At 37.4% G+C, this 24,780-nt stretch overlaps 3 protein-coding genes across 5 annotated transcripts; 2 read left to right on the top strand and 1 right to left on the bottom strand.

The window, feature by feature from the left end:
* Nucleotides 1-1,204: 1,204 nt before the first annotated feature.
* Nucleotides 1,205-11,075, top strand: LOC111801629 (histone-lysine N-methyltransferase ATX4). 2 transcript variants are annotated; one of them, XM_023685684.2, is made up of 23 exons: nt 1,208-2,779; nt 2,898-2,953; nt 3,031-3,262; nt 4,567-4,692; nt 4,827-4,895; nt 4,993-5,061; nt 5,139-5,230; nt 5,395-5,487; nt 5,636-5,771; nt 6,479-6,581; nt 6,716-6,815; nt 7,206-7,330; nt 7,645-7,790; nt 7,899-8,003; nt 8,369-8,433; nt 8,546-8,753; nt 9,058-9,144; nt 9,238-9,300; nt 9,384-9,473; nt 9,769-9,855; nt 10,303-10,377; nt 10,474-10,574; nt 10,698-11,075. In XM_023685684.2, exons 1-23 carry the CDS (start codon nt 1,847-1,849, stop codon nt 10,786-10,788), a joined length of 3,252 nt encoding a protein of 1,083 aa, XP_023541452.1. In that variant the 5' UTR covers nt 1,208-1,846; the 3' UTR covers nt 10,789-11,075. The 2 variants fall into 2 exon arrangements, with proteins under 2 accessions (XP_086982915.1, XP_023541452.1); XM_087126789.1 differs by lacking the exon at nt 4,827-4,895 and having other exon boundaries at nt 1,205-2,779.
* A 584-nt stretch (nt 11,076-11,659) lies between these two features.
* On the bottom strand, nt 11,660-19,671 carry ATO (splicing factor-like protein). 2 transcript variants are annotated; one of them, XM_023685686.2, is made up of 13 exons: nt 19,337-19,671; nt 18,635-18,748; nt 16,986-17,087; nt 15,630-15,772; nt 15,424-15,520; nt 15,015-15,179; nt 14,713-14,784; nt 13,771-13,929; nt 13,579-13,656; nt 12,984-13,112; nt 12,447-12,593; nt 11,996-12,166; nt 11,660-11,848 (listed from the first exon to the last, which is right to left on the bottom strand). In XM_023685686.2, the coding sequence occupies exons 1-12, from the start codon at nt 19,508-19,510 to the stop codon at nt 12,020-12,022; spliced, it is 1,527 nt and encodes a 508-aa protein (XP_023541454.1). In that variant the 5' UTR covers nt 19,511-19,671; the 3' UTR covers nt 11,660-11,848; nt 11,996-12,019. The 2 variants fall into 2 exon arrangements, with proteins under 2 accessions (XP_023541454.1, XP_023541453.1); XM_023685685.2 differs by having other exon boundaries at nt 11,660-12,166; nt 19,337-19,670.
* A 621-nt stretch (nt 19,672-20,292) lies between these two features.
* Nucleotides 20,293-24,312, top strand: LOC111801550 (Got1/Sft2-like vescicle transport protein family). Its single transcript, XM_023685578.2, has 6 exons — nt 20,293-20,736; nt 20,851-20,904; nt 23,005-23,078; nt 23,349-23,466; nt 23,787-23,845; nt 24,012-24,312. Exons 1-6 carry the CDS (start codon nt 20,635-20,637, stop codon nt 24,088-24,090), a joined length of 486 nt encoding a protein of 161 aa, XP_023541346.2. The 5' UTR covers nt 20,293-20,634; the 3' UTR covers nt 24,091-24,312.
* Nucleotides 24,313-24,780: the final 468 nt, after the last annotated feature.

Genomic DNA, 24,780 nt, shown 5'->3' on the forward strand with positions numbered 1-24,780 from the left:
GTAACTTATTTGGAGTCCTGGACATTATTGTATATAAATGAATTCCTTTTGTTGTCCTAAGCAGATGACATAAAAACTGGTGATTGGTCCAAATGGTAACAGTCCAGGACCAGACAAAGCATAAAGAATTGTGATGTCAGGCTCCATATCTCCCCCCCCTGCTTCCTTCCTTCCCAGTTCTTGCTTCCTTTCTCAAGCTAGGAGACAATCACTACACTTCTTTCATCTTCTTCCAATGCTGTGTACCACTCTCTGTGACTCCATTTTTGTTCACAGCTATCAGTTTCATGTTCTTAACTCATTTCCTTGCTTTCAAATGTAATACGAGTTTGTGGGAAGAAAATGAAAAGGATTCTCCTTTCATCTTCTTGTTCCCTTCGAAGGGTCTCTGGATTTTCAAGAAAACTACAAAACTACACAAAAACAAGAAGACACCGAAACCATTGAGTGAAGTGAAGGTTCATGTGATGTGTTCTTATTTTTCATGCTTACTTCACGTGATCCGACATCGACATTGGAACTAAGTTGTTTCAGAACGACAGCACAGAAAGAAAGAAAGAAAGAAAGAAAGAAAGAAAACGCCGTCGTTTTTTAACCTCTCCTACATTTTCATTCTCTTCCCAAATTTAACCTCCTTGCTTCAATTGTTTATGTTCAAAACAGGGGCACAGAAAGAAGCAATTTTTGCTGATTTTTCCCCCCCAAGGAATAAAGAGTAGTTTCTTTTGGAGGGTCAACTCCATTAAAGGGTTTAATAAACACAATAATACGAGAATACCCTTGAAAGAAAATGGTGGGAAATTCTCAATTCCAGTCTCTCCCATTGCAGACACCATCAAGTTCCTGTCTTTCTCTCTCTCTCTCTCTGTCAGCTCTCCGTAACCCACATAGTGATTCATCCATGAAGCTATCCATTAAAGTTGGTTGACTTGATTTGGTGTGTTTGAGCAGTTTGGCTGCGCAGCACATAAGAAAAAAGGAAGAAAAGAAAGGTGGCAAAGTTTTGATTTTTGGAGATTAGATGAAGCGTTGGTGGGCACCGTGACACACACACACACACTCTCTCTCTCTCTCTCTCTCTCTCTCTGACTCCACATTCTGCGTCGAAACAAAAACGAAGTGCATAATGGTGGTTCAAAGACTATAAGAGAAGTGAAGAAAAGGATAAGGAAAAGCGCGATGGTTGAGGCAGAGGGAAACCCCTTCACCCCAAATTGCAAAATTTGGAACCAAACCAACGCCGATCCCTATTTCTCTCTCTTCTCATATGGATTGCGTTGTTTTTCTGCCTCCAAAACCATTATATTTGACAACCCAAAAAGAAACAGAGGATAATTTATTTTCGATTAGAATGAGTAATTATTATTAAATATTACCTCTCTTTCTCTCTCCCCTTCTGCCTTCTATGCTCTGACCCAGTGAGAGAGAGAGAGAGAGAGAGAGAGAGAGAGAGAGAGAGAGAGAGAGAGAGAGAGAGAGAGAGAAAGAGAAAGAGAAAGAGAAAGAGAAAGAGAAAGGGTGTTTCCTTCCCTCCCCTTCGAACAGATCCCTATTCATTCAGCCTCTGGGAATTCGATTGCTTCGTTTCTTTTCTCTCTTCGCGAACAGCCCGATTTCCCTCCTTTGATTTTGGTGTCGGATTTTCGTTTCTCTTTCCCCCGTCCTTTTCGAGTGCTATTTCACTGTTCAATTGTTTTTCCATTGCTCTGTTCTCGCCCCAATTTGAGGGGAAAAGGGTTTTATGTGAATTTCGCGACTTGGGTTTTTACTCTTAAATGTAAACCTCCAATTACCATTAAGGGGTTGCAGTTTTATGAACTGAAATTTTGTTTATCATTCGGACAAAATGATAATCAAACGCAATCTCAAATCCCAAATGCCGAATCTCAAACGGTGTAAACTCGCCGACTCGCTTGCTGAAGACGACGAAACCTCCGCCGCCAGGAAGAAGAGAAAGCTAAATGGTTATTACCCACTTCATCTTCTCGGCGAGGTTGCCGCTGGAATAATCCCTCTGAATCTTCACCACATTCTCGGCACCAACAACAAGGGGATTACGCCGTCGTGGGCTACCCAGATATCATGTTCCGCCATGGAAATGGAGTCCAAGTCGAACAGCCGAGAATCATTAGCAAGGGAAGCTACGAAACGGCCGGCCGAGGTCCCACGACCGCCCCTCGTGAGAACTTCCAGAGGACGGGTTCAGGTTCTTCCTTCTCGATTCAACGATTCTGTTATCGAGAATTGGAAGAAAGACAGCAAGACTAGCTTGCGCGATTACAGTTTCGATGAGGAATTCAAGTGTAAGAAGGAGAAATTCAGTTTCAAGACTCCTAGAATTTGTAATGGGACCGCCAAGAAAGTACAGAACGGTGAGAAATTGGGTCTCAAGTTCGTGAAGTGCCCAGCATTTTGTGAAGAGGAGGAAGATGAACAAGCGGGTATGGAGTTCAAGAATTTCGATTTCAGGAAGTATTCCAGCTCTCGTAGTTCACTAACTTCCGTTCACGAGACTGTTGTTGAAGATGAGAAGTTCCCAGTTGATGTAGTTGGTGAAGATGCAAGTCCAAAGGAGACTAAACCCAAGGATGGTTTATATGGACCTGAAGACTTCTATTCAGGTGATATTGTATGGGCAAAGACAGGGAGGAAAGAGCCCTTTTGGCCTGCCATTGTCATCGATCCTATAACTCAGGCACCTGAACTAGTTTTGAGAGCTTGTGTTGCAGATGCAGCTTGCATTATGTTCTTTGGGTATTCAGGGAACGAAAATCAAAGGGTATGGCTATAACTATTTACAAGTTTTCTTTTAATTGAAACCACCGTTATAGTCCCTTTGTTTCTATTTATAGAAGAATGTGACTCTCTTTTGTGAAAATTTCAATGATCATGAGCAGGATTATGCATGGGTGAGGCGAGGGATGATCTTTCCATTTATGGATTTTGTAGACAGGTATAGGTTTTCAGTTACTGTTTACAACATTTCATATGAACTGAACTCCATACTCAGTCAAAATTTTCATGTTCTAGGTTCCAAGGACAGCCAGAATTGGATAGATTCAAACCTAACGAGTTCCAGATTGCAATAGAGGAAGCATTTCTTGCAGAACGTGGTTTTACAGAGAAATTGATTGCAGATATTAATATGGCAGCTGGAAATACGATTGCTGATGAATTCCTTTTCCGAGGGACTCAGGAAGCTACTGGTTCTAACCAGGATCCTGATTGCCACTCTCCTCCTAAGTGGACTAGCTGGATTAAGGTACTGCTATTTTATTTTCTTTCATTTACTGCGTTCTTTCCTTTTTTATTAACAAGAAACATCCGATGTAAGAAACCCCCACCCGGTAGAATACTCCACTAAATGTTTGTGTTAACTTCGGATCTTCTCTTAAGCTCTACAGTTTGGCTGGTTGATTTCTGGCGTAATGCTTCTGTTTCATATATGTGCATCGTGAAGTAGGTTTAGAGAGTATAGAGAGGAACCAATACATAACTTGCATTTTTTATTTATAAATTTTCGAAGGCAGATACTTCATTTATGTAATAATACTCTGTTTTCAAGCGTGAGAAAAGATGCAACCTTGAAGAAGAACGTAAATGTTATGGAAAAATCTATTTAGCTGTTTGTTCTGTAGTCCTCCATGAAACTAGATCCATCATGAGAGACCGAACATAGTAAGCAACGATGCAAGCACAGTTTTTGTTCTTTTTTTTAATGGGGGGGTGCGGGGAGACAGAGAAGGAAAGATAACCCAATATCGAGTGGAGGTTGGTACTGCCCAAAAGATGTCATCTTCGTGGAAAGCAAGAGAGTAAGGTATAGAAGTAGAAGAGCTTGCTGACCAAAATTCTTGAGTGATACTTGTTTGTCCCTTTCAAGCAAATTGGGTGATCTTCCGTTGGCTTTCTAGCTGTTTTAGGAATTTGGTGAGCTCTTTTGTCATGCATAAATTCTTCAGAGAATTTGGGAGGGACCAGCAGGCTGTGCCTTCCCTCAATATGTGAAGGTCTGAAGTAGCTTTTTGTGGAAATAATCTCTAGTAAAAGCCCGGATCCTTTGATCTAATTAGGTTTAATCCAATCCATCCTTTGGAAAATTTGGGAAGATTGTTGTAACAGCTCAAGCCCACTACTAACAAATATTGTCCTCTTTGGACTTTCCTTTTCAGGCTTCCCCTCAAGATTTTAAAACACGTATGTTAGAGAGAGGTTTCCACACCCTTATAAAGAATGCTTCATTTCCCTCTCTAACCAATGTGGGATCTCACAATTGTAATCTTTCCAGGAGTAAACAAGGATTATAGTTTTGTTTGGGTAACATTGTTTTGGCTTCCACTAATTGAAGTTGTCTTCATCGAAGTTTTTGTAATTGTGATTTGTCTTTTGGTTGTTATTGATTGGAGGAATTTTTAGCAGGTCTTTTGGCTTTTGTAGGCGTCTAGCCACTCCTTTTTCATTTGTTCTATGAAAGATATATTCTATTTGCAAGTAGATAAATTGGTGATTGAATAAATGAGTTTGCTCCCCACCGTTGTACTTCAACAAGTTGATTACTATACGCAGGAAATATATGCAAAGAAAGATGGACGGCATTGTGAGGGTTGTGGCCAAACACTTCCTGTAAAATTGGTGAAGAAAATGAAGGCTTCACATCCTGGAAGTCAATTTTTATGTAAATCATGCACAAGGGTATGTATAACATGCCTTCCTTGGAAGAATTTCTTTTGACTCGAACTTTCTACCGGCAATATTGCTATTAAATTCAAATCTGTACCATGTTCTGGTTTCTTCGTGCTAAAATTAAAATTTACCATTTTCTTCAGTTAACGAATTCAAAACATTATTGCGGCATATGCAAAAAGATTTGGAATCATTCAGATAGTGGTAGTTGGGTACGTGAACATGCTAGCGAACTATGGTTTTGACTTTTATCATTGTTCTTAAAGATGAAGGCAATTTTGTTTATCTCCCAAACCCTGTATGTGATAGGTTCGTTGTGATGGTTGTAAAGTATGGGTGCATGCAGCGTGTGACAAAATTTCAAGCAACCTGTTCAAGGTTTGTTCATCATGCTTTCTCTCTCTCTCTCTCTCTCTCTCTCTTTTCCCTCATCTAAGTAATTTTTGTTCTTTCAGGATCTTGGAAGTACTGATTATTTCTGCCCTACATGCAAAGTAAAATTTGATTTTGAGCTATCAGATTCAGAAAAATCACGACCCAAAGTCAAGTAATTCAGCTTAGCATTTATTTATTTATTTATTCTTTTTGTAAATTATCTTTTGGTTATATTATTACTTGGTTCAACTATTTTACTTTGTATTAGTTCTGTAATACTGAAGTAGATAAGTTCTGCTATTAATAACTTCTGATGATTGTTATTTTTGCTTATAGAGGGAACACGGATAATGAACGAACGGTTCATTCTAACAAAGTTAATGTGCTCTGCAATGGTGTGGAAGGCACTTATTTTCCAAGCCTTCACTTGTAAGCTTATATTGACTCAATCTAGTCCTTCCTTTTGTTATGTTTTCCCCCCTTTTTTCTTCTACTTTTTTCAGTGCGGTTGGGGGTTAAGAAGGTGAGGTATATGTTAATGCTGTTGATGCTAGTTCACTTTTGTGTTTCTTTGCAGAGTTGTGTGCAAGTGTGGTTCTTGCGGGACAGAAAAACAAGCACTTAGCGAGTGGGAACGGCATACTGGATCTAAGTCGAGGAATTGGAAGACCAGTGTGAGGGTAAAAGGTTCCATGCTGCCCCTAGAACAATGGGTAAGTGCCCTTCTTCATTTCATTCATGCATATTGCTTATGGCCTCTCTTATGATTTTCAGGGGACCATAGTCTTCTAAATAACAAATTCATACCAGTACAGTTGAAAGAATACTTGTATGGAAATCTCTTTTTTTTTTTTTTTAATGAAGAACAGAACTTTCATTGAGAAAAAATAAAAGAATGCACGGGCATCTAAGGAACTTCACTACAAAAAAAAAATAAATAAATAAAAAAAATAAAATAAAGGCTTCAATCAAGTAAAACAAGACCTAAAGAATAATACAAAAATAACCTCATCTCGAATGCCCCAAGAGAAACATTAAACCTAACAAGGACCAAGCATCACGAGGGTCCTTCTCTCACCCTAAACACAGCACAGGCCCCTAGCTGCACAAAACCTCTCTTCTCCCTAAACGGTAGATGGGGAACGAACTCCTCAGTCATTTCATTCCTAACAAATAGAAAGCCACACACTTCAAACTGGAGGATCGAAAAGACCTTGTATTGAGATTTCATTGATAACATCCATATGGTCAGATACGTTGTAATGAAGTTGCATTCTTTCCTAGTTTAGCTTTATTTACCAATAGCTGCATTGTGCTTGCATTTTTACTTCTGAAACCCATTTTTGGAGGTCCCAAGTCTTCAAAATCATTTCCTTCTATCATAGATTAAAATCTAATATTATATTACTTGTCCTTGCAGATGCTGCAATTAGCCGAGTACCATGCAAGTGCTGCTTCTGTCAAGCATCCTAAACGGCCTTCCATGAAAGAACGAAGACAAAAGTTGCTCGCTTTTTTGCAGGGTATACCTGAATTTTCATTTGCTCCTCTTTTTGAGATGTAATATTCTTTGCTGCGGAAAATAGTGCGTTTAGCGCTACATTAGCCTTCCAAGTTTTGATAACCCAAACTAACTTTGTCATTCTTGCTGTCTCAGAGAAATATGAACCTGTTTATGCAAAATGGACGACAGAAAGATGTGCTGTCTGTAGATGGGTTGAAGACTGGGACTACAATAAGATTATTATCTGCAACAGGTATTGTAAAAAGATGATTATCTGTCTCATTACCTGTATCAAACACAATATTATTCAGGCCGAAAGCCCCATTCTTTCTGAATTACATCTCTGAAATTTGGCAATTTGGTAGGTTGATATTAAATATTTTTTATATTTGGTCTAGCCCTTTAACCTCTGCATGGTTTTTATATCCTTTGAGATTAAGTGCCTGTCTACTGAAATTTCAGTAGCAGGTATTCCCTTTCATTTTAAATATTGCATGTTTGTTCTGACTTCTGCAATAACTTTTTTTATAAGAGACTTCTGGAATAACTTGTTTTCTTGGATCTCTTTGTTCCAAAACAAGTCTGTTTCTGTAAATATATTATCACTGATTCTTTTTTTTCGGTGTGGAAAAAAATGTATCAGATGTCAAATAGCAGTTCATCAAGAATGCTATGGAGCTAGAAATGTTCGGGATTTAACATCTTGGGTCTGTAAAGTGTGTGAAACTCCTGATGTTAAGCGGGAATGTTGCCTCTGTCCAGTAAAAGGTTTTGTTTTCTTCATTTTGTGGATCAAATAAGTTATGAATTTGTTTGCTGTAATTATTCTCTTTACATTTGGCATTAAGCTAGATAAGTTCTCTATAATATAGTTCTTCTCTTGCGATTTATTTCAAGTCTCTCGAAATCTCATCTCCACAAGTATCCTGGCTGATCATTTCGCTGAATAATTTTTTGATTATCTGGATATCACTTGCAATAGATCTTTTGACGGCCTGCACAAATCATGTGCATTTTTCTTTTCAGTATTGAATCATAAGTGATATCTTTACCCTGCTGCTGATAATTTTTATATTGTGTAGGGGGTGCCTTGAAGCCCACAGACGTCGATACATTATGGGTTCATGTTACCTGTGCTTGGTTTAGGCCTGAAGTCTCCTTTGCAAGTGATGAGAAAATGGAACCTGCTCTTGGTATCTTGAGTATCCCATCAAATTCTTTTGTAAAGGTTCAATGTCTATACTTTTTAGTGGTGTTTTGCGCTGTTCTTGCGAAGCTTTTGATTTTCCTTTACTTTTCCTAATCTTCACTAAATACTCGTCTTCATGAATTCCAGATTTGTGTGATCTGTAAGCAAATTCACGGTTCATGCATGCAATGCTGCAAGTGCTCTACTTACTACCATGCTATGTGTGCATCAAGAGCAGGCTATTGCATGGAGGTATTCTTTATTGTCACAGTTACTGTTTTTCTTTAACATGTAAATGGATGCTACTGTTCAATCTTCATGCCTGAGCTTGTGTGCTGCTAATTGATCTCAAAGCATCATCTCCTTTTTGTTTTATAGCATTCTTTCGATGTATTTGCATGCATCTTCTCTTGCTGTTCTTTAGGTGTTAAAAGTTTATGCATGAAGCTGTTAATTCATCGAGTTACAGCTTTACAAACCATTTATGATTCTCGTTTCCGAGTTTAAGTTTATGTAAATTGAATCAATATTTGAAACAAAGCCTTATGCCCAATCCTACTAATAGTAATGTTTTAGCAAGACTAGATGTCTAATACTAATAGTTTGTGTTCTTGCAGTTGCACTGCCTGGAGAAGAATGGTAGACAAGTCACGAAAATGGTATCTTATTGTGCTTATCATAGGTATTGCTTTCTAATTTGGGTTTGTTTGAAACATCTTATGTTGTTTTCACATGATGCTTGGTTTCTGATCACATTTTACTCAATAGTAATTTTTCATCTCACCTTGATTTAGGGCTCCCAATCCGGATACCGTTCTTATCGTACAGACTCCTCTTGGTGTATTTTCTACTAAAAGCCTTCTTCAAAATAAGAAGAGAGCTGGTTCGAGGTTAATTTCATCTAGCAGAAAGGAAATAGAAGCAGTATCTGAAACTTCTGAGCTTGAGCCATTTTCTGCTGCAAGGTGTCAAGTTTATAAAAGATCAACCAGTGTGAAGAAGGTAGTCCATGTTTTGCATATCTAATTTACTCTTAGATTGCTTGAGTTTTTTATTTTGCGACTCGTATTCCTTGAGCCAACTTATAGCGGTTGTGATAATGAAATGGTGCGTAGTCCTCGGGATGAGATATGGAGACTGAAATCGTAGACGAAATGAAACGAAAAAAGTATAGTATAAAGTTGGTTGTAGTTAAAATAATTGTAAAGGTGAAAACTTTGTGCAGATTGAAAGTATAGTATATAGTTATTTATATGACCCACCACATTTGCCTAAATAATCTTTCTTCTACTTTTGTGGCCACTAGAGAACGGTAGAGGAAACGGTTATACACAAAGTGATGGGGCCACGCCGTCATCCCTTACAAGCATTACAAAGTCTTAATACATTCAGCGTAAAGTTCTTCCTTATTTAAAGTATATACAGAATTTGTCCGACCCCCTTCCATTTAGAACGAGATAAAGTTTACTTCGCTGTTGCCTTACAGTTACCGATGGTTGAGGAACCAAAGATATTTTCCTCATTTCGGGATCGATTGCACCACTTACAGGTAGTTCCTTCCATTTTCTTCTACAAATGATGTTTCCTTGTTTGGTATCTGATTTTCTTCTCATGTGTGGCGTGAAATTCCAGAGAACGGAGAATGACCGGGTATGCTTCGGTAGATCTGGTATACATGGATGGGGGCTTTTCGCACGTAGAAACATTCAAGAAGGAGAAATGGTATAGAGCCATGTAAATCGGATGTCTTTTTGTTATGCTATGCTATTGCACTTCATGATGAGTTATTGCTTGTCACCAGCTACTGAACATTATTCCTTATGAGATGTAATTGACATGCTCAATGTGATCATAACGTGAGAAACAATGTAAAAATTAATAGATATTGGGAAGTTTTTGCATACTAAAAGTCGATTTGATCAACTGTATTGGAACTCAATTTCCTCTTTTGATGTGTGATGGGAGCGATCATGTTTAATAAGTGGTTTGAACTGATGCTCAACCGTCTTGTTCACAGGTTCTTGAATATCGTGGCGAACAAGTGAGGCGCACTATTGCTGACCTGAGGGAGGCGCGGTACAGATCGGCGGGCAAAGACTGCTATGTATGTTAGACTCTTTACCTTTTTTTTTATTTTTTTTTTTCAAATTTGAACTTAATGCTATTAATCACACTATTATGAGAAGACAACAACCACAACCACCACGAGGGGAAAAGAAAAAAAGATTTCTTAGCCAAATTCAAGATTTTGAAAAGAAACTTATTGGTAGGACTAGTGTTTATAAGTTTTATTTTTTAGAACCATGTGGATATCACACGGAATCTTAGAAGTTCGAGTCACATGAACATGAAGTTAACTTTCAAGCTCCACGGAGAGTTATACAAATGATTACACAAACCTAAGTTTCTATATGAACTGTTCTTCTAGTTTTTATAATCCAAGCTTCACAAGTGTAGGCTAGATAAAATGTTAATTCAAACATCTGTAAATATTTAGACATCATTTTGATAACAGCATATCAACTTACACTGTTTGTGATATATCTGACAGCTTTTTAAGATTAGCGAAGAAGTAGTTGTCGATGCCACCGACAAAGGAAATATAGCACGCTTGATCAACCATTCAGTAAGTCGTTTGCAGAAGTTAACCATCAAGTTTTGCTAGAAGTGGCTGATGCTTGAAGTTTTGTTTACTGATGGCTGTCTCGAATTGTTTGTGCAGTGTATGCCCAACTGCTACGCAAGGATCATGAGTGTGGGGGATGATGAAAGTCGGATTGTACTCATTGCGAAGGCTAATGTCCCTGCTGGCGAGGAGCTAACGTCTCTCTCTTTCTCTATCTTTCTCTATATTTATCTCACACACACACACAGGCACATGCTCACGCACTTGCTCTCGCATGGAGTTTGAATGATTCTAAATGAAAGTGTTGTTTGGTTTGGTAGGTATGATTACTTGTTCGATCCCGATGAACCCGATGAATTCAAAGTCCCGTGTCTATGTAAAGCGCCAAACTGTCGGAAGTTCATGAATTAGGGCAATAGGATACACATTAACAGTCATCAGTCATTGTTTCATCTCAAAGATGCTAACCCATTCTCCTCATCTACCTTATACTCAATTTGCACTGCTTGCAGCCAACAGCAAAAAAGGAAAGGAAAGTTCTTCAGTTTTTTTTTTTTTTTTTTTTTTGGTTCTATTTCAAAACCTAAAGGCTTAATAATAAAGGTTAGGCTACATATTGATTAGCTGGGGTTCTGGTTTAGGGCGTTGATGTAAATTTTGTACTCTCTTCTTTCTCAATAGCTAGCTGATTAGCTGAATGTTGTTGACCCATCCTCTTCTACTTCCCTCCTTTTTGACACCGAAGGGCTTTACTTGTTGGAAATTGAGCTGCAAAATGTGATAAAATCACTGTTGTAAATAGATATCTTTTTTTTTTTTAATTTCTGTTGTAAATTCAGTTTCTGTTAGAGATTGGAAATCTCTCTCAGTATCTTATTTCTAAATCGTTGTTGGAAATCCACACTAAATCTTTAAAGTTTAGCAATTAAAATTAAATAAAACCCCATGTGTTTCTTATGTTGTGAATAAATAGAAGAGAAATGTAATGCAATTTAATAAGATCAGAGTAGATTGGAATCCTGTCCAGAGAGTCGCACATAAAAGCCAGATAGAAGCGCCAATAATAAATTATAGGAACTGAAATCCTAAACAAAAGTGACGTGTCAGCATCTGAGCGGGGGTGGTCAGAGAAAGGATTCGCAATCACCGTTCAAAAACAAACGAGGAGCGAGGAAAGCTGATGAAAGCAACGTTTTCAGCACTTCCTCATTTTCTATGTAATTGAAATAAGCAAAAAGATAGATGGCGACATTCATGTCGAATTCATAAAAGGAACTTCAAATAATACAGAAAAATAATCTCAGCTCATTTCTAAATCAGAATAGAACGTGATTTCTCAAATTTAGCTTCCAAAAATGCATTACAATCTGACTACGAATAAAATTGGCTAGAGCATTTCATAATCTCCATTCAATCAACATGACCAAGTGCTTCTCCCAAACCTCAACGACCATCTATCCATAATAGGAACCTAAAAAAGAAAGATTAGGAAATAACCCATTTACTAAACCATACAATAAGGAAGCAAGAGAAGGATATATCTTCCTTTCTTCCACAGGTGGTTGACATGGAACTCAGGAGTCAGTTTTGAGTGGAGAGAAATTCAGATGGAAGTTACCGATAAGAAAGAAGTCCATGATTCTTATATCAACCCCTGGCGTTGCAGATCTGTATATGTCTTCTTATTGTAAATGTTACCCTCCTTATCTTCGTATTCTTCTTCCAGATCTGGTCGCCACTTGCTAACTCCTTGTCGTTCTTGAATTCTTTTCCACAAGTCTTTTGCCTCCTGTAAGATCCCATAAGTGAATATAAATTCTAAAAAAATAAAATATCAGCTCCTCTTGTCTACCCTTTCTACTCATTACAGTTTGATTCTTTCATTAGTAATAACAATTGGCCACATATTTGTAAGCTCCCTCCTTGGTTGAGTTTCCTTTACAGTGCATTTTAATTTATCAATGAAAAGTGCAGATCCTTACCAAAAAGAAAAAAGAAAAAAGAAAAAATAATAATAATAATAATAAACGCTCACAGATAGGGAGGTCAAAGTAGTAGCAAAGACCTACCTCAATTGATGTGATTTCATTGAAGTTCTTTGTATTTGGAATACCAAGGCAACGCATTCCATGCTGATGACGCCATTCCTTGAAATGTCGCTCAAAAGCTCTACGACCCCAATAACTATAGTTCCCGCATATCTCGCATTTGAATTCCTGTTGCACAAATTTATCACATTCTCAAGCAAATCTTTCAACGTGAACTTCAAAAAGTTGAAAACAAAAGCAACCAGAGCATGCTGTTGAACAATTTAGTTTATGGAAATAACAAGTGCAACTATGATCTCCACAATGTAATGGCTTGAGACTTCGCTGTAGGAAGTTATGTTCTAAGCGATATCATATCATATTTCACTTTCAAACATGCATCAACATATTGGCTTGAAAAGACAAACAAACTAGATACCAGTAAATAAAGTCAAATCCAGAGAAGAATTAAGTACAGTGACTGCTTAGTAAGTGGGCACATAACTATTAAACACCTAATATGCTATATTTCCTTTCCCCTGCTACAGGGCTTGGGCTTTCGTGGAGGTAATGATTTACCTGACCAAGGCCATGAAGCTTGTAGAGCCAGTAAGGTATGGGTTTCCCATCCCAACCCATTGGGAGCTTGAGCGGATTATAAATTTGCTGCTCGTCATCATCACTTTCAGACTCAGCTTGCGTCTCTTCCTGCCAGAATTGACGCATCAGAAGGCTATATTAAATATTCAAAAGATTTAAGTAAATGATGCACGGTTTCTTAAAAGCTCAGTTGCCAACCGGGCATTAACAAACTTGCATAGATACAAAAGATCTCGAACCCACATAATAAACCATCGCTATTAGTGCAGGCCATTCACCATCAAGAAGTAAATTTGGTGACCTTGATAAGGTTCTAACTAGTATTTGAAATCAGTAGACCATAAAGCCAGATTGGGATGCATATGTGCAAACTTTTAAATAAATTTCTGATACAAATATCCATGACACTGTCAAACGGACACTTCTCCAGGCAGACAAAACTTCTGTGGATGACATGCAGGGTAACTATCTTAGATATAAATAATGTATTCCAAAAATTTATCCCAAAATAGCTTAAGGGAGAGAAATAAGGGGGGGTCTCGAAAGGACATAAAACAAACTACTGTTTCCTCACCTCCTCACGTTCTGCTTCAATTTCCTCATATGTTAAGGCTTGCTTCTTAACAATGTTGTCTTTGGTTCTGTCGATAGTCTGAAAGTGACCACAAATAAAACAAATTATCCCAAAATTATTACTTTTGGAATATATACATTATGGAAATTACAAGTAAACAAAGGGATATTTTGATCATTCTCAAAAGCTAACCTCATCCAGAAGATCGCACAATTTTTCAATTTTTGCTTCCATCAGAGCAACTTGTTTCAAATTTTCATTGTGTAGTGAAGCTGCAGCTGCCCCATTCTGAAATGATTGCCGGGACGGTTTTGCAAAGTGTTTTTTGTCCAACAATTGAAGAGGTGTATGCTGCAAAGAATAGGGGTGTCAAATGAACTGTAAAATTAATAAAATAAGATTCCAAGCATTGAAAAAAAAAACAGTGGTGTAAGATTATATGACATCTCAGAAAATAAAACTGTCTGATGTTTCCTACCAGTCAATGCTCGAGGATAATGAGATAAATATTCTTATCACATAGAACATAACTAGCATAAAGGGGGATAGGTTTATTTCAGAAACAAAAATACTAATCAGCAAGTAATATATTGGAAAATCCAAGCATATTGATGACCGCACTAAAACAAGACCCAATCTTCCTTGGTAATGGAAGGACACATAACCATAACAAATTCATGGTTTAAACTATACGTTGGTCATCCTATTGCAATCTAGCCTTAAAATCATACTTTGCTGTCCATTCTTTTTTAATCGATAAGTGAAACTTTCCATTAAAGAAATGAAAAGAGAAGGCAAATATCTTGTAAAGAAAATCAGCACACAAACTAATCTAAAAGACAGGAAAGAAAAAGGTTTTTGCTATACTACGAACATCATACTATGTGTATGTGCTACCACCATAAACTTTCAACAATGCGCTGTTTCCTTTTTACAAGAAACAAAATTTTATTAAAAACATAAGCACAGAGAAAATGGCTCGACAAGCAGTTGTGCTGATAGCACAACGCAGGACCTAAGAAATTAATTCCTCGTTAAAATTACTTATACACACGTGAACCATGCCAGTATGCTTATATTGTAGGTTCACAACATTGATGTCCTATTTTGGGCAAAAAGGCAGTAAAATACTACCTTAGTGAGGAAAAGCCTCTCTGCACGCTGCTGAACTGTACCACCAGTCTTCAGCCCCAATGCTGCCAACCCCTGCCACACAATGATATAACAATGAAGAACAAAGAAAAAGAAAGCCGTCCACCCCCGGCCCTGAAGATGTTTCCTGTTCTTTTGGAAGAATTTTTTCCTCATTATTTCTTATAAAAAAATAAAAAAATAAAAAAATAAAAAAATAAAAAATAATAAAAGCCGTAGTGCAGTAATGCCATATTTAGAACTACCACAACATATATAATATGGCATCAGATATCACTTCTTACCTCCTTCAATCTCTCAGGACCTAGCTCCACCAGCTCTTCTACTGAGCTATAATAGTCAAGATCAATAAGACTAAGCTGGGCAGGATCATGGCCATTATCTTCCACAGTGTTCTCCCATCCTTCAATTGTACCGGTAATCCATTGCTCTTCAAATTCAGATTCAACCTATCAAAAGACCCTCAAATAATCAAAATCGTCTTTAGAAAGATGCAAGCCTAAAGTTCTATGCAAACATGCATACAATGGATAGCCTTCGAACAGCACGCTTTCAAATGATTAAAATTTTTGCATGCAGAAAACCATAATGAAAAAAGCCAATTAAGATCCAGTTCCGAGAAGTAAGCCAGCATAATGCATAATTGATAATTGAATGTTAAAATTGGGAAAGAAAACACTATCATATAATAACCTTTGAGAATATACGATCAAGATCTTGTAAGGGCTCTGTACGCTGGAAAAAGTAAGTGAGATAAGCAAGAAGATTCTCCAAGTATTCCCTGTATTGTCTGTATAAAGTAGATATTAGAACTCAAAATAAGGCACCATTTATTTACTTTAAAAAAATCATCAATCAAAGGAACTATCCTATTTGAGAAAGAACTTTGATCTGCTTACCTTGAATTCTTTAGTTTGCGAGAGATTTTCTGGGGCTGTGAAAAAACATCCAGGTAAGAAGAGTACTCGATGGCCTCTCCAAATTTCGAATTAATATACTGGTTGTAGAGTTCGTGCAAGTCAAGATACCGTCCAAATGCTTCCTAAAACATAAACAAGTCAATAAATGAAACGGGAAATATTGATACACATGCAGATTATACATAAAGGGAGTTAGAATTTCCAATTTCATTCATGCATGTAACAAAACAATATTGGAAATTCTATTACCAACCTTGAACTTTCACATTTACATTGTTTTGGTCCTCACAACTTTTTAGTCCTTAAAATTCATAAATACTCATTTGATTCTTGTTCACACATTTTTTACATTTTGATATTATATTTAACATAAACCATACATCAGCTATTTTTCAAATTGGATATCAAACTTATGTGTAACTTAGAACAAAATTTTCATATAGTGCATATAAAATTTCTATTAAATTGTAATACAAAATTTAGCTGCAAGGAACAAAGTAGATATTTACTTGAAGTTCAAGAACAAGAGATAAACATTTAAAAGTAAAATAATAAAAATCAATGAAGTATGGAACTTTAGGAACCAAAATAAGATTTGAATCAACAATTAACCCACCAAAAGGGAGCTCTCTCAAGATGACCCCCACTAGTTAACACAAGCCCATAACTAAGCATTGCTTAATCTCAAAGACTGAAATTTATTCTCTTAGAAAAAGATAAGCGGTTTAAGGCTAAGAAATAAATTATGAGATCTTATTATTACCACTAACAGTTTTGTATTCCAAAAACAACCTTTCATTAAATTGAAGAAATGCAAGAAAGCCAAGAAAAGGCCAGACAAACATGAGAACCAGCAAAAGATGAGGCCAACGAAAAGTGGCAGCCCAAAAAAAGGAGCCCAACCAACTATTCTACAAGAAAAGACCCCAATACAAAAGAATAAGACCTAATAACATCAAAAAACAACTTTTGGTTATTATGACCAAAGTGAATTCTCAAGGGTGAATTTACCTTTGCCAGATGAGGCAAATTTGTACATTGCATTAATACAAAAAATTAGAAAATAAAGACTTAAGCTCCCAATCACTAGGCAATAGAAAAGGCTCTTCTTTGATAAGAATGCATTGTGTCATACTCAAAATCTAATTATGACACCATAAAAACATGAAAATGCAAGCATGAGGTTTGTTTTCATGATTGGACTTGGAGCATGTTTCCATACATGGCCTGCAATGAGGCAGTAGATCAATTTCACGAAAATACAGGTTTCACCATGAAAGAACTGAAGTCGAGCAATTCTATGCAAATTCAAGGTAAGAGAAGAAACAGAGAGACCTCTCCACTGAACTCAATTTGTGGTTCCTCTTTGAGTAGACCATCCTCCTCATTAACATCAACAACCCGTGCAGCTGGATGCCTTCTATGGTATTCACGAATCTGCGCACAAAGTAATTTGACTTTGAAATAATAATTCAGATTTACTAGTGAACACAAAATTATATTTTCTTCATTCATTGGAGTATTGTATTTACTAAGTTTTCTAAGAAACGTGCCTCTACAGTTGAGCAAGCATAGGAATATCAATGAACTTTCCAGTTGGTCGTCCAAGCTAGACCTAACTTCAAAAGGTTTTGGGAAGAAATGTAGGAATAGAATTTTCACAAGCATCTTAAATACAAACCTCTCTATAACTACCAACGTCAAGCAAAGAGGAAAAATCTTTGCCTCTAGAGGTACAGGTAAGGTTTTCCTTTTTTTTCTTTTTTCTTATATTACGGCTGATTCTCTTGAGGTTCTCAAGCAGTGTATGTTGAAGGTTTCATTTATCACTTCCTAAATTAATGATATGCTTCTCTCCAGCTGAATTAAAAAAAAAACCAAAACCTTTCAACATTATCCAAAAAAATTAAGGAAGCATCGAGTCTGAAATCTAACCTATCCAAAACCACACTCCTTAACATAAATTTTCCAAAAGACAGCCTAAAATCAATTGCTACCTACATTAGCAGTAGCGTAGAGGAATGGCCCTCTTCCCGCCTTGGCTTGCCTCTCATGACAACCCTCACAAGGCCTCCTTTTGAAACTTGATACTTGCAAGCTTGAAAGGCAAAACAACACCCCTCTTTAAGGCAGGCTGACAGTAGACTAGCTCTTACCTCACAAAGTCTCCTTTCAAAACTTGATACTAGCAAGGTTGAAAGGCAAAACAACACCCCTCTTTAATGCAGGTTGACAGTAGACTCGCTCTCACTCAAGCCATCTTTCCGAACCTCCACTTACTCCATGTCCCTCTTCAAAAGGCCAAAGTTGGTAAACATCATTGAAAAGATTCTAGGGAACTTCTAGATACTCGGTTCCCATCATGTTCTTTGAAGCAAACATTCTCAGTTTTGCACTAGAAAAAACCCATGCACGCACACAGTTTTGCTTTGGTTGGTAACTCTTGCTCGGCTGTATCAATAGTCAAAGCAGTATTGATTGTTTTGCCTCTCCCTAATTTGTGCTACATATGTTAAGCAAGCCAAAAAAACTCAATGACATCTTCTCCTCACTAGCCCTCATGCCTGTAATTTCTAGAAAACTATCTTCAGCAACTTCAATTGGGTGAATCCTCTCCCAAACGCTCTCAAAAGAAACCCTGCACTCATATTGGATGCGCAGCCATTTAAAAATGAAGTTAAAATTTTGTGGGTCACTTCATTTTTGTTGCCTATATGGCCTGAAAGAAATAGTAGGGCTTTCTTAGGCAAAGAATTTCTTTGGACAATTATTGGGGAGAAAATGCCTTCTATGGCTACCCATCTACATTTTTTTTACATTTCATTTCATGAAGGACATTACCTCTTATTAAAATAAATAAATAATAGAATGCTACACTTGAACTGCATCCCTTTTCTCCAGATTCACCAGCTCACATTCAAGTGAAATATTTAAATAAATTCTGAAATAGATAGATGCTAAGATAATGAAACATAGCTACTGACCTCTTTCAGTCTATCATAAAATGCACTAAAAACGTTGGTTCCTAAAGTTGTTTGCCCTCCAAGTGCCGCAATCTCATCTTTCCTGGCATTATCCTTATCTTCATAAATCTCAACCTGCACACAAAAGCAATAATGGCGGAGAGGGGGTAGAAAAGAGTTCAGTCCAGATTAAAGAAAAGCATGCCCGTCAAGCAACGATAATATAAGGAGACTAGCACAAATGAAACAAAATAACCCATCTAGCTTATTAAAAAATTTATTCAAAACATGAATTTTGCAAAACTCATTTTTCCCAACTCAAAGAAAACTGCCCAATCTTCCATCATCAAGCTTCCTAATTGGAGCATATCCTAATTTGTATGGTTCCCCTTCCATTCCATTTTAAATCCAAAATTGTGGTGAAGAGAGAATTAATTATTTTCAAGCGAAATGAAAAATTTTATATGAACTTTCGCAGTCATAGTAGAGTATGCTAATAGAAGCAAATAAATCTCTTCCCAAATGCCGCGAAATGAAATTCTTCAACTTGCTTGTCATTGGAAATTTTAAAATTCAAATGCAGACGCCCACCCTACAAGAAAACAAAAAAATCCCACCAAAGAGGGCCTAAAACCTAAAACGTCCATGCCCCATTACGTCCTCAAATGTTCAACGCCAGCAGACAGAAATCACAGAAAATATTAAGCATAGAGAGGAAAGTACGAGCTTGTCGGTGGTGGACACGATGGTGTCGATCATGTTGCGGACTCGGTGACTCTGTAGCAAACGGTCCCGGCCGGAAGCAGGTTCATTTTGGAGCTCCTTCACTACAAGCCGCTCAAGTCGCTCCACCTCCTCGTGCGAAGACCGGGTCACCTCTAGTAGCGTAGACGACATGTTAAGTCACCAATCTGGTCTCTCTCACTGTCAGCTTGAGCCCTCGGTTGCTGGTGCAGATTCAGGCGCAAGCGCAGCTTCGCGCCAGAGCTTGTATTGAAGATGCTTCCTCTGAAAGAAGGCCTTCGAGATTTCGCAGTTTAATTTGGGGCTCTCTCTTCAAATTCATTTTATATCCAATTAACATTTTGAACGATAATATAAACCCTTTTCTTTCTTTCCAAACAATTATTTTTCTTTAGTACATTTTCATAAATGAAATTTTTAAAAAACATTTTCATAAATGAGAATGAGGGGATTTTAGTTTAAACAATTTTTTCACTTATACCATGCCTAAAACCCTACTTTCACATTTTGTATATATATATATTTTTTTTTTTTTTGGGTCAGATCTATAGCGGTAACTACTCCTCTTTCGATGCTCAAAAAGAACCACTTTTATACGAGTCCCTTTGGCCAGTATCCTCCTATCTAGTGTAGCTTTTTGGAACTGCGAGACTTCATGTATTATTTGAATGACGATGATAAAGAATTATTTTGGAAGGAGATTCGTATACATGTTTGACGCTTGACGAGGGGATATGTTTGACGCTTGACGAGGGGATTTACTGTTAAGAAGTTTATCCTCTTATCTTTCCATATCTAGTTGATATTTTTTATTAATTGTATTGTTTATATGATCGAAAGTACTTTTTCGACCGTAGTTTGAGGATCGACTAAACCCTAATTCTCCAAATTGTCTAACTCAAAATATTGTACACATTCACCTTGGAACCCGGGCTCGACTTCGAGAGAGAGAATGAACACGACTCCCTCTTTCTTTCTACTCTACCATCCAAAACAGGTTGATGGTTCAAAGTTCTAGAATAGGGTTCATTTGTCATCCATCATAGAATTAGAATTAAAATCTCATATTGGTTGAAAGTGCTTCATAACTCAAAATTGGCTCGAAAGTGCTTTATTGGTTGAGCCTCTAGCACGTGGGTTTGGTTTACCTACGAGCAATCAGCATTCCTCAAGTCCCACGTCTTCCAGCTAAAGGTCCACCGTCCTCTCGTATCCGGAACTTTGGTCGACACCTTCGAAGACCACGGGAGCTCACCCAATACTGAATTTCCATCAAAATGTGGAAGCTCGGCCTAGGCGTATTTGGCGATGATGAAGAGCGTGGTCAGAGCTTGCTGGACGAAGATTCGGAAGATCTTTGCTCTCTAACTCCTGTACAGGTACTTTAAACAACGATCAGAGAGCTCCACTTGTGGAAAATTTTATGGATTTTGCTTTTTGTTATTTTTTTTTTTTTTTCAGTTTTCATACTGTGTTGGATTTTTGATGAACAGAGACTATACGGGTTTGGAGGCTGCTTGACCGGGGGCGTGGTCTGCATGATCGTGGTATGAACATTTAAGCGATTTCTTCATTTGATACAATGGCATATATGTTTTTTCTGTATGCATCTTGTGTAAATGGCGAACAGCTTTGATGATAATTTTGGATTTGGACCTAAGTTACGCTCTGGGTATGATCGGTAACTCGGGTTTTCTTTATTTCCATTGATTGTCTTGGGATGTAAATAAGATTTTTATTCTCTCACTATTCACTGGTTGGTCCTTGGGACTTCAAGAATGAATTAAAAAAGCACAACAAACAAGGAAGGTATTATTGATTTGGAATAGAAAGCCAAGGAATTTCCTCTAAGAAGGGAATGCTAAAGAAAAATCAAGTCGCTTGGTTCATTGGGAGATTGTTTCTACCTATTGAAAACGGAGGACTCGAGATTTGGATTTCAATGAAGGAAAACGGACCTTAGTTATCCAATGGATATGGCGGACTTTCTACCGATTCTGATGAGTTGTGGAACGAGACTCAATCCAATATCTATGGAGAGAACAGAGGAGGTTAAGTATAGGAGGTTAGGTGTTACTGATTTATTGAAGCATTCACTAGAATTGATGTGGCAAATTGAAGGAAAACGTTTTACCTATTATTCTCTTTCTTTGTTGATTTCCAATCAGAGAGTTTTCATGTAATTCACCTTTAGGTGTTGGGAGTTTTTACTCCCTTTATTTCGTTCGCAATGAAATACGTTTCTCTTCTCAAAAAAATTGAAAGATGTTTTTCTCCTTAAAAGAAATGTAAGGAAAGCCTTATTCTAGAGACTTCTGGGTGGGTCGGAAAGGGAAGTCATCTGTTGGGAGGATTTGTTAGAATGTCTGTAGTTTCTGCAGACAAGAAATGACCGTAGGTGAGGCTTGGGAGGATGTTCTTGGAATATGACAACGTTGAGAACCTAACTGACCAGAAATTGGCATTGAGCAACAAGTTGTTTGCAGCAATCATGTGAGATCCCACCTTGATTAGGGAGGAGAACGAAGCATTCTTTATAAGGGTGTGGAAACCTCTCCCTAGCAGACGCGTTTTAAAAACCTTGAGGGGAAGTCCGAAAGGGAAAGCCAAAAGAGGATAATACTGGCTAGCGGTGAGCTTGGACTGTTACAAAATGGTATCAAAGCCAGACACCAGGTGATGTGCCAACAAGGAGGCTGAGCCCCGAAGGGGGTGGACGCAAGGCGGTGTGCCACAAGGACGTTGGGCCACGAAAGGGGGTGGATTGGGGGGTCCCACATCGATTGGAGAAAGGAACGAGTGTCAGCAGGGATGTTGGTCTCCGAAGGGGGGGGGGGGTTGGATTGTGAGATCCCACATCGGTTGGGGAGGAGAACGAAACATTCTTTATAAGGGTGGGCTCCAAAGGGGAGTGAATTGTGAGATCCCACATCGGTTAGGGAGGAGAACGTTTTAATATCTGCTAGCGGTGGGCTTGAGTTGAGTAAGTTCCCTTCTTTGTGTGGACATTACGTGATGAGGTGTAAATTCAGCTGAGGGGAGGGATTCAAAGGGAACTCATATGGTTTTAAAACCCTGTTAGTGCATCCTTTGTTGCAAAGAAGAAAAGGGACAAAATCGCCTCTTTTTTCCCTGTTACTACTGTTAACTGTGTTGGGAATCTCAACTCAATAAAATGCTGTGCACTTATAAAAGTCAGTAAAAAAGGATGTTATCCCATTGTTATCGAGTAACAGACTTGAGACGAAAGCTAAAATCATATGGGTTAATGCATTAAAAGCAATTTGGGGTTTGCAGTTAGGTGGAAATACATGATTCACAAACAAAAATCTTCTTCAACATTGCATTATCTTAATCGGTAAACAATGAGCCTGTTCGAAAGTTAAAGATAATTGTCAATGACGTAATGCGTTACTGGCTATTTGTCCTGAACCAATGTCATACCCTTTTCACTGCACAGTATCAAACAGATGATTTTGTTCATTGTTCTTTCTTAATCAGTGATATTTTTATCTCATGTTTTTTCCCTCTGAAATCCCATTTGGATTTTTATGATTCTAGAATAACATACCCCATCTCTGTAGTCTTGCTAGCTCTTTTGCTGGAACTGCATTTGATGTGTTTGCTCCATTTTTTTCTTGATGCAGTCACTGCTTGTTTTTGCCAAGCCAATTAAATTTGCTGCACTCTTTACATTTGGCAATGTTCTGGCAGTCGGAAGGTTGGTTAACCAGCTAAATTAGACAGCTCTTTTATAACATTTTTTATGTCAGCAGTTAAGAAGTATTGCTAGGAGCAGCACTTTTGTTTACTTTCATTGCCAATTCATTGTTCTTGTTTGCATCTAATTCTTTTGTAATCTTCTATTTCATAAATTTCCTCAGAAGAAGTCTATTGGTGTACAAACAAAAGGACCCTTTAATGTTTTTTTTCACTGTGTTGTTCCTTTTCCTTGAGGTATTAATATTCTAAACCGCCTCTTATTTGGCAGCACAGCTTTCCTCTTTGGACCTGGGCAACAAATGCGAATGATGTTTGATTCAGTTCGTATATATGCAACTGCTATTTACCTGGGATGTGTTGTGCTAGCTCTTATTTGTGCTCTCTTGGTAAGTTACAATTCAAAATGCATATGACATTTGACATCATAGGGGAAAACAGACTTTAATTCCTAGCACACACAGATATTCAATAAACAATCTTCTAGACATCTTTGGAACACAACGTTAATGGATTTTTGATATTAGACAGTATGTTGGTCTATTCCACAAAATCTCCCATCAGACCGTTTTAGCATTGTTTTCCTTTAAATCTTGAATAAAACATGTATCAAAATGTTATATGAACTTGAAATGGACCTGCAAACAGTTAATGCCTCATCTTTTAGTTTGTAATTGTGTTTCTTTGCTATTTCTTTTTCATTTTTCAGATCCACAATAAGATCTTGACAGTGATTGCGATGACAAGTGAGATATGTGCACTTATATGGTACGTTTAACGTTTTCATTGACCTTCCTCTGTTTGATTCAAGTTTCTTGAAACTAGAGGATAAAGGCTCTTCTTCGTTGAAAAATGTGTTTAATCATACCTTCCGAGACTTTTCTTGAATCTAAACTAGAATGGGCCATGACTTTCTTGGTTTATCCTGTTCCAGGTATAGTTTGAGCTATATTCCATTTGCCCGGAGGATGGTCTCTGAATTGATGATCCGATTTTGTGACACAGAACTATAGACAATGAAACTTGCGATGATGACTGATGATTCAGTCTCTTCAAGATCTGGGATTTCCTTTTGTCCTTGTTTTTATTTTAGTGAGCACAAAACCAGTTGAAGATTTGTTTTTATTTTTATTTTTTATATTTATTTGTTTTTATTTGTCCACATAAATGTATAATCCAAAGCCAGTTCAATGCTTGTGCTAATCTTCTAATGTAACAGCATTCTTTTCGCAGAATTAACTTAGTGATCTGTCTCTCTCTCTCTCTTTTTTTTTTCTCAAAGGGAAATGATTTTCCAGGTAAAACAAAATCAGGACGTTTAGAATGAAAGTAGGGAGCCCAATCGTCGTGCAATGAGCTTCAGCTTACAATCAGCAAATTGGGTCATTCTCCAGGTTAGCAGCAACAACTACTTTTTCTAGAGATTTTGATTTGGTCCTTTACATGAATTTTTTTTACATTTTTTCACCTTAAACTGCCACTAAATTCAAAAGGTTAAAATTATCAACCTATGTAAAACTCATCTAATTTACGCAAATGCTTCCCAACCAAGAGGTCAACAGTTCAAATTCCCCAACTCCCAAAAACTCCCAATGTCGTTGAACTCAAAATTCAAGAAGTTTAAGTTGATAAGCTAGAGTATATTTGTCTATCCTTAACATTTAAAACCACAAACTCAACCAACCTTCAAAGGAAGAAAAAAA

The sequence above is a fragment of the Cucurbita pepo genome, chromosome 9 (genome assembly GCF_057944985.1).
Source record: "Cucurbita pepo subsp. pepo isolate OVF chromosome 9, ASM5794498v1, whole genome shotgun sequence".
NCBI classification, from domain to species: domain Eukaryota; kingdom Viridiplantae; phylum Streptophyta; class Magnoliopsida; order Cucurbitales; family Cucurbitaceae; genus Cucurbita; species Cucurbita pepo.